The sequence below is a fragment of the Tubulanus polymorphus genome, chromosome 1 (genome assembly GCF_964204645.1).
Source record: "Tubulanus polymorphus chromosome 1, tnTubPoly1.2, whole genome shotgun sequence".
Classification (NCBI taxonomy): Eukaryota; Metazoa; Nemertea; class Palaeonemertea; order Tubulaniformes; family Tubulanidae; genus Tubulanus; species Tubulanus polymorphus.
In genome coordinates, this window is record NC_134025.1 from 7284664 (window position 1) to 7303823 (window position 19160).

The window sequence follows — 19160 nt, forward strand, 5'->3', positions numbered from 1 at the left end:
TAGAGGATTAAACGAGGATAGCTCTTATTTGAACCGAGGACATCATGCGGCGCTGCCTGTGATGACGAAATTTCATAATTTTCTGGTGAATAGAAATAGTTGTAAAGGAAGAAACTTGACTGCTTTAACATATAGATCACTGCTTTCTAAATCCTGATTCCAAAAACGTACAATCGTGTAGTTAGAACCAGTAGCCATTTTTCCACTGGCCTCTTGAAATTTCGTTCTAAGGTCGAAATGGATCTGATCATATTTTCATTATATTATACTTATGAAGCTCCGGGATAAAAAGAAAAGTTAACCCATATTTTATGAGACATTAAGTACAGTAATTCTTATTAGTCAGACATCAGACGTTTTTTAATCGTTTCATAATGTGAAGAAATTCCCGTTGTGAATTTGAAACGTTAGACGATAGTCGACAATGAAGCTAAGGTGTTTTATTTTACCAACGCGTCGGAGGTATTAATTTGCGAGCGGCTCGCAGCTTCCCGCGTAACGGATCCATCGCACTCTGCGTGTGTCTGCTGCATGATAGGGAGCTCGTCGCATATTTTTATTTTCCGCACTGAATCACATTTTTGATCTTCGAAAACAGGATATACGAGGGCGTTTTAGATTTACATATTCCGACAACGTATCACAACTCTCGAAAGACTATATCGCAAGAGAGTTTTGATGTCCAGTGACACGTAAAATCAGCGCCTCGGGTTCGTCACTCACGGGACACCTTTTCATTGTCAGTGAGAATCGTGGAGTAGAGAAACTACATAAAGATTTATAGTTCGCTGCCTTGTGCTTTAAGATTCGGTGAGCCTCAATTCATCGAATTAAAACCACATACTCAACGTTCGTTCAAGCAAAAGACCCAAATAGAGCGATTATCGTTATGGAAATGTGAAATCTCGCAGTGTGGAATAAATAAGAGGAGAATCGTGGTAATACGTGCACTGTCCAGTTCATATATCTGCAAGTGAGGTACGATAGTCAGTCCTCAAAAGAAGAAATGTTGTTAATACTGTGGATAGGACTGTTGTGCGCAATATCTTCAGTTTTTGCTGGGCCAATTGCCAGAAATCCAATTGGAGGGATTGTTTCGGTAAACGGAAGATGCGAACAGCCATGTGACCGAGCATCATGCCCGAAAGTGATGTCTTGCATTGGGAACTCGTCGCCGATTCAAGACGCATGCAACTGTTGTTTGATATGTCCCTCGACCGAACAACAAATAGGTAAGATTTCCCACATTTTTAAAACATAGAAATAGGCTTCAAATCAAGCTAATTATCACATAGCTAACGTCGTGTTTTTTTTTGTAACACAGAAAACTGTCATACTCTTGATGGAAACTGTATCACATATGATTTAAACCTTTTATCTTATATCAAGTACATATAAAAAACCATGTATAAGCCTTCTAACTAAAGAAACTATACTATGTCATATCACTTAGTATATATACACACATATATATTCAGATCACTCACAATGTTTTTTCAAACGTGTCTAAATGGTTTGCTAATGAATACCAGAAACGTGCCGATCGACTGTTCTGCAGTTTTCATTACGATATATCAGAGACGATATTTTTGGGAGTCGTCGTTCTGAGAAAAAAATTCTATTCAGATACAACATCAACTTTTGTTCTCAACCCGGTACTAAGGTCGTAACATAAAGTCATAAATCTTCTTACGACGGCCATCGATTTCTTGATATAAAAGAACTGAAGATGAACTGATGATCAAAGCAGACAGAAATCCGGGATAATGGGTTGCTGACATCACCCATCAAGAAATATGTATTGTAACCAAATGGAAAAAGTGCGTTAGGCATAAATGCATAGTTTTCCCGAGGGATAAAAACTCTTAATTAGCGATTTTTTTTTATATTCACGATAAAATACTCTCGAGTTCATCTTGATAAAAGTTCTTTTTTCATTTGTTTGCCTTTTTTCATTATTTCAAATTGAATTTGAACTTTTGCGTTTTGATATGTATGGGAAGGAGGGTTAACCAAAAATCTATCTACTCGCCATTTGGAAAAAAATAATCCGGGACCTGCTGGAAGTTTTGTTTGATTGAAATGTCGATTCCAATTTCAACCTAATCTTGATAAAAGAGATGACTTCGTATGATCTCGTATCTAGTGTCGGTATTCAAATAACACGCGAAATATAGTATTGCCTGAAATACAATAATCGACTTGTCGCATCGAATCAGTTTGACTACATCCTCCATTACGAGATGGATTATTCCTCGAATGCTCGGTAAATATTACCGATAGTTAGGCATTTAGTGGTGTACTCCATAAGAGCGTGTCTCAAGTAATTATTTCATGCATAATACATATTAATTCATCAATCCCCGCATCTGCAGACTAGCGATAAATTCGTACATATATATCCCCTCACGCAAAGATACATCGCATTGAGTATAAATGAAAATATAAATCTCATCTATTTTTGTATCGATATCCCGCAAAATGATACCAGTTCCCACGGGTTGTCGATAAGGTTTAAGTTCGCTGTATTCTCATTAGAATTAGATCATCCCATAAATGTAAATTCCCGCAGTTATTGTGGAATGGCGGTTTATTTAAAAATACTAAAAATATTTCAGGTGGTTCCTACCACCCTTCTTCGGTCTAAAACCTACATCCTCTTTTAGTTTATCCTATTTTTCAAGACCACATGATCAAAACTGACTGGCTCCACGTTTTTATTTGATATAGAATTACATTTATGGGTTACAATCTGTTTTATATTCTTCACTTGTGTAAATGTAAATTTTTTTTAAAATTCCAGATCATGCATGTGAAGGCATTTCGTGTCCGAAAAGGAAAGTTTGCATGCTCAACATACAAGGTCTGCCTACATGCCGATGCCCGAGTATATTTTCATGCCCTAAAGGTGCAGCGATTGCCCGCGGTAAGAAAGCCGTCTGTGGAATGGACGGAATAACCTATAAAACCGCCTGCCATTTAGCTGTCAGCGAATGTGTTCATAACAAAAAGATACGGATTGATACTCCCGGACAATGCCCCGTAGCGGACGTAGCTGTTTCGAAAAAGCAGTCGCAACGAATGCCCGTGAAAAGAAAGCGCGGTAAAGGCCGCAAAAAGGAATACAAGAAGAACCATCACCGTGCGGACAAACCGTCAAAAGCCAATCGAGCAAAGTCACAACATCGAAAAAATCACGGCGCGCAACACCACAAGAAAAACAGCAAAAATAAATCAACTAACAAAAAACAACAGAATCTCTTTCGTCGTCAAAAACGTATGAAACGAAAGCGCAAAAGACGCATGCGCCGCAGACTTTCGAGGGAGAGGCTTTTAAACAGAAATATATCTAAATCATCGGATATATAATGCCTAATTGAAAGGAATATTTCATTATTTACCCGCGAACAGTATAAGGCGTTATTAATCAAATGCTAGTCCGGCGGTATATATATATATATATTTGAAATTTCCTCACACGAAAATTACGACGATAAGTTTGGCGAAGATTGTCAGCGCGCTCAGCAACCAAAACAACCACGTTATCGTTATAAACGTCTTTTTTATCCGTTCTTTTATTTTTCGTCGTCTGTGACGTTCCCGCCGTTTGTTGACCAGCTCGGCGCAGTCATCGTACTTAAGCTGTAATAGTCGCAAACGATCTTGTAACGTCTCAATGGCCGACACGAGGCACTTGTCTGCCAATATTCTGGCGCCTATAGCTGCGTATTCCAAGTCTCGATTACCGTATTCCACTATCACTGGTATATTATTCACCGCCGAAATTTTCCTCTGTAAATATACGTTCCAAATTTAATAGGGAGACGATGAATTTTAAATTACCTAAATACATGATAAATTCGTCGTAAATTCGTATTTGTTTGCTCTGTCATACTCCTTCGATTGCGTCGGAGGAATAAAACTCCTTCGATTGCATCGAAGTAATAATTTTAGTAAGCATTGTGACAGAACAGATAACCTAGCTAAGCTTACCCCAATCTGTGACATGTATTCAGTGATTGATAATTATCAAAATAAAATGTTATGTACCAAGTTCATTATATCATACTTGTAAATATGGAAAATAAAATACTATAGACAAGTAATTGATGTTTTCAATTTGTATACAATTTTCCGGTTTCCAATTTTCAGAATTGTCACAATTCATTCACTCGTATATTCGTGGAAATAAATCCGACTTTTCAGCTTTTATTATGATCTCCCTTTCCAATGAACCTTACCCTCCTTATGCTAACTTTGCGTTCTCTGCCCTTTGAACACTTTTGGTCTGTTTGAGTCTCCATTTGCTGCGATATCCCCATTTCGTCGTAGAATTGTATTGACGGGTATTAGAAACCTCGACTTCGGCTGGTAAATTATTCGTTTGTTTACCGCGTCTTCGTTTGTGTGTGTGTGTAACTGGTTCACGTCAAAACTGGCAAATATTGATTCAGTCTTTCAGTGACAAACAAATTATTACTGTCAACAGAACATAATCCTGATGAATATGAACTCTATCTCACTCGCAGACATATTGGTGGTGTGATGCCATCGTCTCCGAGCGGTACTGAAGTCGAATATGCCTCGTACGTCATCAAACCGATCCTGCATTCAGAAACATCTGCACCTTTCCCAGGGACAGACACTGGTATTCTGTTATAATTTTAAGATAACGAACAAACGAGATAACCAGGCGCTGGGCGGATCCAAGGAAGGGTGCAGGGGTGCGCACCTCCCCCAAAATGTTAAGTTGCCCTGAAATTTCACAAGAAAATAGAAAATATTCTCCACGTCAGAATGTGGCGGCTGATTCGGGCCATGTAAAAAACTTACAAAAATTGAAAATTTTTTTACAGACGCTTAAAGTCGTTTTATTGCGCAATAAAACGAAAATTACCACGGTAAAACGAGAAAAAGTCCCGAATCAGCCACCATACTATCCCCGTAATTACGTGATTTTTAAAACGTCGTCCAAACCGAACAATTTGATACACATTTTTTATTCATTGAATCTAGAAAACTGAAGGCGGTGATGATAAGAAAACAATAAATATTGCATATAAACATTACTTTGCAAGGAAAATCTTTGAATTCATATTCAAAGAATGAACTTTAGCTGAGAGAGTTGACACGGGCGTAAACACACGAATTTATTTGCGTTTGTTCTTTCCTTAACTTCATCTGAGCATTGTTTGCCCGAAAATAGCTTACGGCGACTAATTTTCTGACAGCTAAAGAAATTGATTGCTGTTCGTCAATAAAAGGTTATTAAATAACATCATTTGTTGCATAATTTGGCGTTATATGTTGTTTTTTTTAAATAAATGTGTTGTACGCGACGAATAAATATAAATCAAAAAGGTTAATGTCAATGATTTGTCTTTCAATTTTAAAGAATTACATTTTGAAAATGGTTAACATTAGACATGCATGTCGTGTTTGATGATCCCTGAATTAGTATGAGTACATCCACTTTGAATTGGTTCAACAAACATCCGTTTTATTTGACTCAACACGAGAATGTCATGAAATATCTTTGCTGACACGGGAGTGGGAGCCTACGAAGGTCAACAGTTACTTATTGTTGTCGTAATTCTCTAATGACTTCGTTATGAAATACCGAAGGCGTTCACCTGCTCCCATCTGAATTGACTTTGATACTCTACAGCCGGATATCCTTCAAAAGACCCCTTCAAAAACCACTTTGCAATAAAACGATTTGCTACAAGTTTCCGGAATCAACAAGAAAATGATTGCCATGTCGAAATCTTTAATTTGTCAAATCCTAAAATATGAAATGTCATATCGGAAATTCTCCTCCCAATGATAAGTGAATATGAATGAAATTTTCAAATTTTCTGAAATAAATTTCGCATGGAAAATAGAAATATGTCATGTTTAGATTGCGTTCGTTTTCAAGAGTGATTTAAGCAAGACATAGACAAGAAATTACCTAAAGGTGAAGGGGTATTGGTGACCTAAAGAAATGCCAATTTAGATGCCCACGATTTTGCCGACCGCTGATTGTATTTAAATGTCTCGCCACACCATGATAGTCACACCCAAGTGTGGCCGATTAGATTAGAATCAATCACGTGGGACATACTAATTGATCTATTTAGATTGTTTGAAAATCCCGGTTAATAACGGGGCGGTGGTCGAGCGAGCCGTCTAATTGAATCCCATGCAATTACGTGACGACAAAACAATATTTGGCCTGTTAATTGTATCTGTCTAAAATGTGTTTTCTAAAAGGTGTTCGTATACGCAATTGCTTCCTTATTGCATAGAAAAACATTTTGAAACCCAAAAAGACATTCACAAATTTATAAAACTGGTCACTGGAAAAAAGCCACACTCATATCTGGAGAATAGTTAATGAGATTGAAAACACTAGTTAGATTTAGATTAGAAATTAAAACTTATTTATCAAGGGATGAAATCAAAATTTAAAGGTCATGACGGTTCGGAATCTCCACAGAGACCGTCGTCTTATCAAACTGGTCACGATTCGTCTTTGGTGTTGATTTAAAGGATGAAATCAATGTTAGTGTCAAGTTAAAATCCCGCTATACCAAAGTCATAAAGAAGAAGGAGCTACAAAAATTCGGTGGTACAAAGTTTCGACTACAGAAAGAATAGGATACCCTACCAAAATGTTGAAGAATTAACAATTTTCCGTAAAGACAAAAAGCAGGAATGTAAATGAAGAAGGGCGATCGAGATCAGTCCTTATCATGAATTTCGCCCCGAAAAATCATGTTTTTCAATTACTGTTTTCGTTGTGACAAACTAATTAGGTTTTTCTCTTTCGGTTCAACAATTTCCTTCCTCATGGGCCAGTATTACGTAATGGTGAATTTGTCCACGCGACACACGCGCCAATCCCGTTAGGGTCATCATGGAATGAATGGAGTCTGAAGACCAGACGGCCCTAATTGGTAATTACATCGCATTAAGAAACGGCCCTGGCCGCCCAATCCATCTACACTTAATGCCCCGCCCACTTGATCTTCAAATGAATATATACGTCGACATGAGGGGGCCAAGACAACAAATCGTATTACCAGCATCACACGTTCAGACTAGCTTTCTCAACTTCAAAATGACATCGATGGATTTCTTGTTTATCTTCGACAAAAAGATCAACTCGATCTGGGGCAATCACAGCAAAAGTAAAGCCGATCGATACGCCAACCTCGACTGTCTTATCATTGACTTACCGTTAAAAAGAGATGCGTTGCCAAACTGGGCTGATTTCGACGAGAACGGAGTTTCAACAGATGTGGATAAATCTGACCGAATGCAGATGAAGTTACGTTCCGAACAACAACAGAAGCAAACGTCTGGATGGCAAATTCTTGATCCGACGATGCCTTTGCCACCAAAGTCTGGAAAAGGAAAACTCTTACTGCAACATATCTCGGAAATGGGTGATTCAGATGACGATGAAGATTATTACGATGACGACGACAATGATGATGATCAAGACGTTGCTTCATCGCCGAGTAAAAGAGGCAGACATTTGTCAACAAGATCTTCGGGATATTATTCATCAGAAGGATGCGCTGGACACTCCGATACAGACGATTTTGTACAAGTTAAACGACGTACCAGAAACCGACGCGCAATTCTTGGAAAGGGAAGATTGGTAAGCATATTCACGATGACTTATAGTCTTGGAATTCCGTAAGAACTCGAATTTGAAAAATAATGTCATTACGATATCTCATTCATGTATTCTTTTTTCTTTTAGGAGTGCAAGTTTTGTAAGAAGAACGGTGAAACGAGAAAGATGTATCAATCACATAATCTAAAGACCGCGGAAGGTGTTGTACTATGCCCTGTGCTACGCGCTTACGTATGTCCAATTTGCTCGGCAACTGGTAAGTTTTCACTTTTCTTATTGATCTCCTACACATCCTTTTAGAAAGTTTTAAAAGAAGTTGAAAATATTTACAATTGACATAGTGATTTCATTCTTGGCTTCCCATTTTCCGCCATTAATTGGTGAAACTTCAGGAGAAGACCCGAAATTTTCATTCATTTTCATTTCCGATTGCTTTTTAGCCATAGACTGCAGTACTTAAATCAGATTTTTAGAATTACAAAAAAAATGTTAGCGTCCAAATTATTGATTATTTTATCCGATATTTTTATTACGATATATTTATTTACAGGTGATAATTCACACACAGTGACCTATTGTCCGCGGAATACTGAGACAACAGGAACTAGCACGCGCCCATCGGTTTATTCGACTGGTCGTCACATAAGTAGCGGGGCTTCTAGAGTGTCTTCACAGTCATTTAATGTCGGAGTTTGGAAATGAAGAATGAAAGCTAAGAGAATTGAGTGCCTCAATTGACAATACGAATTGTGCTTTGCTATAGTGCTAGTAGCGCCGATTACGGTTGACCCGGTGCGAACTGTAAAAATTCCTGAATTTAGCAAAACTGATTTGACTGAAAATTCGAAAATCTGAAGATTTGATTGAAAGATATACCTTAGTCGAATTGAGATATATCTAAAAAGAATTGTGTGCGAGAAACTTATAATAATATAATGTTTCAAATATTTTGTAATAGGATTGAGCTTTCAGTGCAGTCGTAAACTTAGAATTCTTGGCGGAAAACTCTCGACTTGACATTCCATAATGGAATACATGTATTATGTTTTTTACAAAACGAACTGTGTGATTGTAAATAAGAAGACACTGAATTTGTGATACTGAGATGCTTAGAGTTAAATTGTAATAAAATTTTATTTTGATATCTCTGGAAAACTTGTGATACTGATGTAACGTATATCATGTAATAAAATAAATATCGACCAAAAGCAATCTTCTTGTAGTCTCTTGTTTGCGAGGCAGGCCGCTCAAAAGATCATCTTCATCCGTCAAGGGATTCGGACTCACTTTACTAAAGCAGTTCCCCGAACAAGGTGTTCGGGAGCGATACCGGACCCCTGGCAAGCGAGGATGCTCAAAATATTATGAATAAAAAGAAATTGAATTATATTGAGTGTATGGCAGGCGAGTAAAGGATTTGTAGATGGCGCTAGGTGACGGTCTTGGATTTTATGAATTGACAGCTGAGCACAGACTTTGTACCAGCAGTGGGCTCCTAATGTCGCCGATGCGTACTACCTGAATCTCTGTTGCGGATAGCGGTCATGTTGTACAACTTAGACCCGCTTTTAGTTTGTTATTTATTCGCTTCAACTATCGCAGTTGTCATCAACTGGGTTGTCTTTTTCCGCTGGAGAAGCCAATACAAAAAGGTAACAAAACAGATCAATTAGTCAATCATTTATTCAGATGCCATGTTTGTGTTGTCCCCTTCAAAACGAAACCGAATTTGACAATATGGTCACGATGGTTGAGGCAAAAATGACTTAACTAGAAAGGCATTGTAGTATACTGGTACCATGAAAAAGTTAGTGTCAATGCCTCCTGTTGCTGGTTCGGAATATCGTCACCTGTCCTGGTATTAAGGTCCTGGTAAAGGACATGTCTCTGAATAATCATCTGTCCTGATGTGGTACATGATTTATGATGTAATCAGCTATTTCACTCATTTGATAAATCCCCCCCCATAATTACTGACCTAATCTTTGCTGGTCAGGTTTCATAATCAGATTAAATCGGGAAAATTATAGTCCGGTTACTGACTTAAGCCCCTCGGGCTCCAGGTTTTGTGAGTCTCCTTCTGAATATTTAAATGGATTCTAATGTCTGATCATTTATTTGTAGTTTTGTTAAAAATACAGAATTGCAGAAAACTCTATTTTTCAGGTCACCATCAATGAATTACTTGGCTATATCAGAGAAATTAAGGTAGACTTTAGCTGATATTGCTCATCAAATAATGGGCTTAAGCAAATGAATAATCAACAAATTATCTATATTCCAAAATTCCAAAATACATCATTCTTAGCCCTATCTGGATATACATTCCATCTACATATGGTTTTAAAACAATTTCCATTATTTTCTATTTATTCTTATATCAAATCCAGTTATTGGTTTATATTCATTTTCAGCCCTTTCCAATTAGCCCCGATAAAGGCTGGTCTTTACATTCCTTCCAACATGGCAGCAGAGTTTGGAAACTGGAACTTGATAATTATTTGAACAGTGGAACCAATTGCAAGCAAACAGTCTTTGCTTGCCACACCAAAATAGAAACACCAGCTCAGGTAAGTGACCTAAACTGATATATTATAATTTCATCCAATGGAATCATAATGTTCTTAACTGGGACTAATTTTGTGATCTTTTATGTCCAATCTATGCAAGATTTTATGTTCTGAAATTGAATTTAATTAATTCATGTTGTCAGTCAGTCTAACACAAATAATTGGTAGTAGGCTACAGTAGACTCTGTCCTACTTGTTACCGTTTGACATGATAAACTGGCTGCGTCCTTGAAATTCCATAAAAATTTTCTGATCTTATGCATTCCTTTACTAAATTTATCACCTACTCTGTACGACCTCGGATTTTATGCTCAAATCCGTCTTCTGTCTTCCATCTTGAAATCTGTCTATATCTATCTCTTTGCAATAAGACTCTGAAATGGCTAGCAAAAGTAAAAAGAGAAAACTTGTGGCAAGGAAATTTGACGATAAACTGAAAATAACCAGTAAATGGACCAATTTCCATGATCAGCAAAATCAATGAAATCAAACTGAAAATAATCAGTAAATGGACCAATTCCCATGATCAGCAAATCAATGAAATCAAACTGAAAATAATCAGTAAATGGACCAATTCCCATGATCAGCAAATCAATGAAATCAAACATTTTACTATGATTATTCCCCTTTCATACAGAAATTTCCCCGGTCGGTAGTCAGTTAACTCGGTAAGAAAAATTATGGTCCAAATAGAACCAAGTTAGATGGATTCTACTTAGGCCTATATCATAGATTTCTGATAATGGGTCTCTGTTCTAATGTATGATCCAACATAACATTTGAAATGCGAATGTTTGTTGTAATAAATTTTATACACATCTGTTACTCTTCATTCTGGTTAATTCTGTTTGATCGAATGTGATGACGATAATTTTTAGGCAAAATGGCTATGTAACAGCTGCACTAGTGACATTTACCGTGTTGACGTGTACCAGAAAATGATAATTGTCTTTATATCAAAAATAAGGTTATTAACATATCACCTCACGAAATTTTGATAATGTGTTATGCTAATGTAGGTCAGAGGTTGAATTGCAGTACTAATCATGCCATATAAGAGCTATATCATAAATCAGAATCTTCTAGGAATTTTGATCGAGTATGTAGAAAAATACAAGTAGCAAAAATCATTGTGGCTTTTGTCAGTGACTAGGCCCTTCTGTACCTTATGAAATGTTTTTCATTTCAACCATCTCAACCATGTGAACATTACAAGAAATGAATGAATGATAATATAAATGCATTATACTAGATTGAAATAGAAAATTCTGTTATATATTCTAGGTGGCGGCAAAAATGCTGTTGAATATTCGAAAAACGAAAGAATGGGATCCGGGTATAATAGAAATGAACCACATTGTAGCTGCAGTTGAGTCAAATGAAGCACCGCAGAGTACTCTCGGATATTTGACCCAGTGGGATATTGTATCCATCGTTCGCCAAGATGTACATTCCTGGAAAATGTTTCTCTCAAAACTGGTCAAACGTTTCATTGGAATTGAGTTACATTCCTATTCTTTACAACTATTCCAAAGGTACAGTAACGTTGTAAACTTCTATGAATCAATAAGAATGATAAGAGCCATAGAATGTAACCTTTCGCATTCAAATCCAGGTGGATTTATAGAATTCTATGTAATTTTGTTGAATTAAGACGGCTTTTGCGTTTGATATTTTGATAATTTCCTGTGTTGCACGCTCAAATAGGTACTGGAACAAGGAAGAAAATGGATGTTGTTGGTTGATGAAATTAGACCTTCAAACTTCTGACTGGATGTTTTTCTTGATACAGCCTCTCGAGGGTCTTTTTGGTGAGACAGTAGGAGAAATTCAATATCCACGTTAAAATAATTAGATTCATCGATTACCGGTAGGCCTAATTAACATTTAAAACCTATTTGAATTGTTATAATTTGATTTAAATCTTTTCAGAACCAGATCACAGTATATTAACCGTGATGTCACATTCCAATTCATGCAGCAGTCCTCAACCAGCCGTTTCAATATCATCATTTACCGATTATCTCAATATGACTAAAGACACTTGCGTGAAATTATCATCATTCAATCTACCGAAAACTAAATTGCCAACACCGAATTTCAATGAAAACAATTCGTTATCCGGTTCCTACGACGGCCAACAAAGTATATTCCAACGAGTTAAACTTCTACTGGCTCAGCGACGCGCTCATAAACGTGAGCAAGATATCAAAACAGCCAATGCGATATTCCGCACAAAAAAGAAGCCATTGGACGTGAACTCGAATACCGCGATTCTTGAGAAAACGCCCGATAATACAGTGGAATTCAACAAGCTAGAACTTCACGCAAAAAATAAAACGAGCACGCCTTGTACGAGCGCGGCCGAGTCATCAGAAAGAACGCCAGAAAAACCGATGACAACAGCGAAAAGAAATGGAATAATGGGGACTCGATCGATGAGTGTCTCGGCTACAATGATGAATATAAACGGTTATAAACACAGCAACAACAACAATGGCGACCTGACGAAATCAACTTCGATGGATTTAACTTATTCAGACAATAAAATTGGACACGTTTCATTGGACAATTATGGTGAAGTACAGTATAGAACAATAAGCAATCAATGTGCGGCAGAATTATTGGCTCAGGTATGCGCAGTTTTTTAGATAATACACTTTTACTGCATATTTTAGACTATATTCATATATAACTTGCATAAATCTACATTTCCATCTAATCGACGACAGGCTGTCAATGTGTCAAATATGGAATTATCAAGTTCAGCTGAAGAACAAGCAAGAGTTACTGGTGGTTGGATGTTAGTAGTTTGATGACAATATATGGGTATATCAGTGGATGGTTAATGAGTATTCGATATTTTTTCTGTTTTTTTTTTTACAAAATAGATTTGTTGGAGTTGAGAAAGATGTCGTTATAATGAAAAAACTTCCAACCATAGAACCGCAACACAGGTAGGAATCTATCGCAAAAGAATATTCAAAAAAGTTATAAGCTCATTTAGAATCTTGGGATCTTCCAGGGTGAGACGGATGAATCAGCAAATCTATTGTAACTATTGTGAAATGTATGTTTATTCAATTTTTCAGTTACATAGGGAAAGGTCTCATCAAAACTTCGCCGAAGACCGTGTGGGATGCAATACGAAATCCACGCACTAGATTTACTTACGATGATTCCCTGAAGGTAACAAACCTTGCTGTATTACAAGTGCACATTTGATAACGTAAAGTATATGTGTAGTAAGAATAAGTATTATCTCCATTTCACTTCCAGAAAGTTAATATTCTTCATGATTTCAAGAATGGAATGAAAATAGGTAATATTTGATATTGTTGGAAATTTACAGTTGTAATTGTGAGAAATGGAATTATGAAAACTACCAGTACTTGTTACATGGATCTTTCGTTCAATTGTAGTGTACCTCTATCACGAAGTGTCTCAGCTGTTCAAGCGAGAATGTCGGGATTTCTGTTTCGTGCAAGGCGAACGAGTAGAGAAGGATCAGTCGCTTTTAACTATGCATTCAGTTCAATGGATTGGGTGTCCACGAGCTGAGGAAGCAATACGCGGAAAGGTAAGTTTCAAATGTAAGAAAAACGAGGCTTATATTTTCGTGACTTGCTGGACTTCAGGCTTCTGTTTATTTTCCATTTCAGTTTTTGTCTAGTGGTTGGATAATTGAACCTGTGATCAAAGATAGACATATATATTCAATGGTGACGTATATTAGTCAGGTATGGTGCTTTAAACAAATCTGAATTTCATTGAGTGGAAAGATAGCGTTTCATAGTACCAGTAAATGTGGTAGCCTAAACCATGGATGTTAAATTAAAGTCCATGCCTACTGGTGATTAGTATAAGTTTTGTAGACACCTTTTAGAAATGATGAAAATGATTACATTAACCCATCTGAAATAATCTGACAATAAGATGCTTCATCCAACACAAACATCAGTCTTAGAGTCACCGCATACATGTATTGATCGATGAAATACTCGGTGTTCATCTAAACATATGTGTCGTCTTTACGTTCATTTCAGATCAATCTTGGCTCAGGGGCAGTCGGTACATTGGTTGAAGAAATAGCCAGCAAGCAGGCGTCAAGTATTGCAGCATTGAGAGAATATCTCGTTCCAACTCCGTCTTTCATCAAAATGAGTGATATACCTGTAAAATCAGAGAAATCCGATGCCGAAAAAAGTAGCAACACGTCTTGCACAACTTCAGAATTTTAGCCGTAATAAGATGGTGTTTTTGTTCCAGGATTGTTGAGCTTTGTAAAGATAAGAGTGATTGAACAATTTTTTGGTCAGTTCAACCGATATTGCTCGATCAGATACTTAATCTGCAAGAGAGTAGCAATAAATATGGGTGTCATAGATTTAAATGCCTCCCCTTATTCATGTTCCCCTTGCAATAGATCCCAGGATTAAGGGTTAGGATTAGGGTCAGCAGTTCTTTTATGACTCTCCACTCAATCCGTCATTCTATTGTTGGGAGGCATCTGACATCAGGGGCATCTGATTCACTGACACCGGCACTAATGAATTTAAAAATTCCAGTAGATGCAGTAGAAAACTTGTGACAATAGTAGTTGCATTTAGATAACATTTACAACATTGTTTTACTATATACTATAGAATTAACCAGTAATTATGTTATTTGGTCAAATCTTGCGGTGCAGTAGAACACACAGCCTATATTGTACAACAGTGTAGTGTTGCTTCGGTTTATCTTTCAAGGGAAAGGTTTGATTTGTACTGAAGAGATATGTCAATCGGAATGATCTCAGGATTTTCATGACATTTCTACTGAATCCAGAAAGGTAATGCGTTTTATGCAAGATCATCCTACTTATGAGATTTAGAAATGTATTGTTTTACGAATGAGTTCTTAAATAGTGATTCTTAAGTAATCTAGGTAGTCTAGATGTACCCAATAGAATTCAACATGGGGGGTTTAAGAAAGTAATGATCAGACTCGTGACAAAAATCAGATATTGTTGAATATTATAGAAGTATTTTCGAAAAAGGAATTGTTTTACCAATGAATTCTTAACAGTGATTCTTAATTAATCTAGATATACCCAATAGAATTCAACATGGGGGGTTTATGAAAGTGATTATCAGACTCACTGACAATAATCAGCTATCATTGAATATTATGGAAGTACAGTATTTGAGTTTGCTTGTTGCATAACAGGTGTTATCACATAATATATTCAGTATACATCAATGGCAATGGCAAAAAATATGGATCTTTGCCAAATTTTAAGGTCTGTTACTCTGTTAATATATTGGTTAAGTTATTTGAGTTTGAATATCCGGAGAATTGGTTTTGGTCCATGTATGCAACATCTGATACAAAAATATACAGAGCCACCTCATTACAACGAACTTCACAGCGCTAGATAATCTGTTCAGTATAACTAATAGTTCGACATAGCCAATTTGAAATTGTCTTGGAACAAAATTTATTGTAACGGGGTTCCAATGTAGTAGTAATGATATGTGTCGTTAAAGTTAGTGTGTGATGTAAATGTTGTTTAAAAAGTGTGAAATTGAGAAGAGAAATTGGCTTGAAAAGCCGCATGTGTCATGTCAGTATTGAAGTATGACTTTAGACCACTGAATGTGCATTCCTTTTTCATTAAGATTGTGATGAAATATATACTGCCAAATATGGCAAATATGAATTTGAGGTATTGTTATTTTGTGAAAACTTTATTGTTATGATTATGTAAATTGTATTTTTACGTGCTTCTGTCTAGTACCATAATACTGATAATAGATATGCGATACCATACATTCGTAATCTGAAAATTGAATAAGAAATATTTTGAAATGTATATTTTCAATATTGTACATGGGTATCCCCAGTTTTTTTCAAAGGGCAGGTCGAATTCCTCTTTAAAAGGGCCAAATCCACTAAATTCTTCCACACACTGCCAGTAGGGCTTTTTAAATGAAAAAAATTATTGTTAAAATTTTGGAGCTAGATCTTGGTGTATACAGTTTGGAGCAGACTGCGTAATGTGTAAGGTGAAAAATATTTTTCATTATTTGAAGGGCACTACTATGGCATTTGCAGCTCCGAACCACTTTGGGGACACCTGCTGTATATTGATTTTAAGCATTGAGAACACTTTTCCACGTTGTACTAGATTTTCAATACCTAATACTAAAACTATCCATACCATCCATCTTACCAATTGTCAAAATTATGCACTTAGTGTTGTGCGCCCTCTATTGAGGAATGGGAGCATTTAGTAACTATATTACATCTGTGTTTTGTCTGATGAATTAAAATGGATCTATTAAATATTTCTTTAAAAAAATATAAATATGTGCAAGTTCTTTTGTGCTTGCTGTCTGAATTGAGGTCTAAAGTGGAAAATATGTATGACATCTTTGTTACTACTATTACTTTTTGGAAATTGGATGTTGGTAGGCCTTGAAACATCGAGTTTGTCAAGGTAGGGACAAGCTCAGGCTGGAGTGTAGTTGGCAAGTGACCGTTCAAGGTCTCGATTCATGACTGCTGCGTTATCTGAGGAACAGAAATGATGAGAGTTGAGGACTTCCTCCGTGGGGCTTTAATTGACACTAATCACTCAAAATGCGTGTCCATGGTATGTGACAACAGCTCATACCAGTCAATGCCGATTGTTAGAGTTCACTGTGGATCTTGAAACTGGGGAGATTCCTGCATCCTCCATTCTAAAATGATCCCTTGAGAGAAGCTCGTAACAAAACTGCAGAAGTTATTAGATAAGAAAAATAGATTCTACTCTCAGTTTATTGGGAAGAAATAATGTGTAGTTAACATTATAATATCAAGCTGAAACCATTATTCTTAAATAATAGACAGCACTTTCTTTGACAAGACTGATTTAGTAGTGTGTCACATCAGTGAAGTCCTTGGTGTCACATTCACAATATTACATATAGAAATGACAAGTCATACTGAAATTACACTAACCAGTTCAAGACTGAGCAATTGAAATTATGTTTCTTCATCATTACCTAATTTCATTTTGACAGAATAATGTGGACAAGTCCAAATTGAAAACATCAAATGATTCCATTTTCTACCTATAGTAAGTATGATGTATCATACTTAGAGAAAATGCATACGAATTACAAAAAAATATAAATGCAACATACAGAAGAATAAACCATATATATACAGTTAGCATGAATTTGATTCCATGGTACTAAGCCCCCACAATTACAAAATCCTTTCAGAAACGATATCACAGATCCAGTTACTATATATTGAATTTGAATCAGAAGATTGTAGAATATCTTGTCCATTTTGTTTCAAATAACTATGTGCATAAAATCACAAACCTGAAAAAAGAAGAATGTGATAAATTAGATTCAATCATCTTTTCTCAGAAACAAGATTACAAATATGTCGAGATAAGAGGAAATGAAAGTATGAAAAATTGGAAATATGTAAAACATACCAGAGGTAATACAAGTTCACGAATTGGATCAATTGTAGAGTAGCTTACTCATTATTTCTATTGCTGATTATTTCCAGTAGAAAATTTTCTCATCTGTTAAGACAAGCCATTTTATCAACAGCTCGTTACAGTGATGAACATAACTTACCTTACAAGTCATCAGTAGATTATCAACTCCTGCGTCTTTCATAAGTCCAAAAACCACATTTTCATTGCACTGTTCACTGTGCATCAACAATCCTTCCTCTAGATTGGATCTCACAAAATCAAGTGAAATGCAATCTTGCTGAAAATGTTAACTATTGTGATTACTTTGAATCGCGAGTTGTTAATGAACAATAAAGAAACTTCTCTATATACCGTACCTCAGTGTCAACACGCAATCCGCATTTACAAAATATAATGTTTTTATTTTGCATAAGTGGAAACCTACAATGTAGAATGAGTAGAACAAATACATTAAAATTCATAATCAAATAGCAGTGGCTTATTATTAGTGGAACATTATTCAACTTATGCCAATGACAAAGTGCTTACTTCTTGCACATAGGACACAGCAGTTCATTTGAATGTAGAGCATCTATTGATGCATGCATAGCTTTCTCATCTAATTCAATGCTTTGTTCATATTCATCAATAAGTTTCCATTCTACAACAAATTTTGAGAGTTTACAAACAATATCAGAAAATCTATTCCTGCTTCTATAATTCAGGTAACTGATTTTTACCTTCTTTTTTCAGTTCTTCCTGAATTTCATCAAATACTGATAACATGTTTTCAATTTCATTTGACTCTCCGGCCAGAATCTGTAAATTCATAGTTATCAAAGTCAAATAGGGCCTAACCATTTTCCGCCCAACTAATTGAAATTAATAAGCTTATCTGATTTGTAAAGGAAGAGTTTCATACATTGAGATCATCTTCCATTGTTATATCAGGAAGGCTACTGTCTTCTCGTTTCAGCAGCATCCATTCTTGACGCATGATCTCTCGAACATCCGCTGAATTCTGCTGAGATTTCGACTCCGTATCACCACATTTTCTCAGTCGATCGACAAAACTGCGACGATTTCTTTTCAAATTATCAAAACATCTCTGGAAAAAGTTAATAACCACCAAATGCATTTTTACGAGAATTAATATATCAAATCTTATCAACTGTTTAAGATCTGCTAGACTCCCACTTCTGCCCTGGCAAGTGAGGGTTATTTCAGACTTCCGTCAGAGATAGTTTTTACCTGCCTGTATTTCTCTTTCCACGTCCCAGGACTGTTTGAAATTTTGTACAAGGCTTTGAAATCTTTGGGGGATTTAGTGTGATGAACCGAGGAAGCAGCCATAATGTGTCAGACTAGAAAACGAAAGTTTTATCGAGCTTCGGTCGTGAATTTCGGCATTTCTCGCTTGAAGAATAGTAAATACGGCGCTGGTACCGTACAGTGGCGCCGCGTCTACTCGACTGCCAGAGCGTTGTCGATCGAA

The 19160-nt window shown here is 36.4% G+C and overlaps 4 protein-coding genes across 4 annotated transcripts; 2 read left to right on the forward strand and 2 right to left on the reverse strand.

The window, feature by feature from the left end:
* The first annotated feature begins 574 nt into the window (after positions 1–574).
* LOC141910341 (uncharacterized) lies at positions 575–3499 on the forward strand. The gene is made up of 2 exons (XM_074801079.1): positions 575–1232; positions 2804–3499. The coding sequence occupies exons 1-2, from the start codon at positions 1007–1009 to the stop codon at positions 3367–3369; spliced, it is 792 nt and encodes a 263-aa protein (XP_074657180.1). The 5' UTR covers positions 575–1006; the 3' UTR covers positions 3370–3499.
* Positions 3475–4589, reverse strand: LOC141910352 (uncharacterized). The gene is made up of 2 exons (XM_074801090.1): positions 4242–4589; positions 3475–3792 (listed from the first exon to the last, which is right to left on the reverse strand). Exons 1-2 carry the CDS (start codon positions 4320–4322, stop codon positions 3475–3477), a joined length of 399 nt encoding a protein of 132 aa, XP_074657191.1. The 5' UTR covers positions 4323–4589.
* Positions 4590–9106: 4517 nt separating this feature from the next.
* LOC141913267 (uncharacterized) lies at positions 9107–16593 on the forward strand. The gene is made up of 13 exons (XM_074804747.1): positions 9107–9282; positions 9797–9838; positions 10045–10200; positions 11485–11735; positions 11908–12011; positions 12133–12833; positions 12933–13003; positions 13092–13157; positions 13293–13389; positions 13480–13522; positions 13623–13780; positions 13863–13940; positions 14247–16593. Exons 1-13 carry the CDS (start codon positions 9175–9177, stop codon positions 14439–14441), a joined length of 2070 nt encoding a protein of 689 aa, XP_074660848.1. The 5' UTR covers positions 9107–9174; the 3' UTR covers positions 14442–16593.
* A 408-nt stretch (positions 16594–17001) lies between these two features.
* On the reverse strand, positions 17002–19083 carry LOC141914804 (RPA-interacting protein-like). Its single transcript, XM_074806112.1, has 7 exons — positions 18917–19083; positions 18588–18773; positions 18406–18484; positions 18215–18326; positions 18043–18106; positions 17826–17963; positions 17002–17558 (listed from the first exon to the last, which is right to left on the reverse strand). The coding sequence occupies exons 1-7, from the start codon at positions 19016–19018 to the stop codon at positions 17529–17531; spliced, it is 711 nt and encodes a 236-aa protein (XP_074662213.1). The 5' UTR covers positions 19019–19083; the 3' UTR covers positions 17002–17528.
* Between the last annotated feature and the right edge of the window lie 77 nt (positions 19084–19160).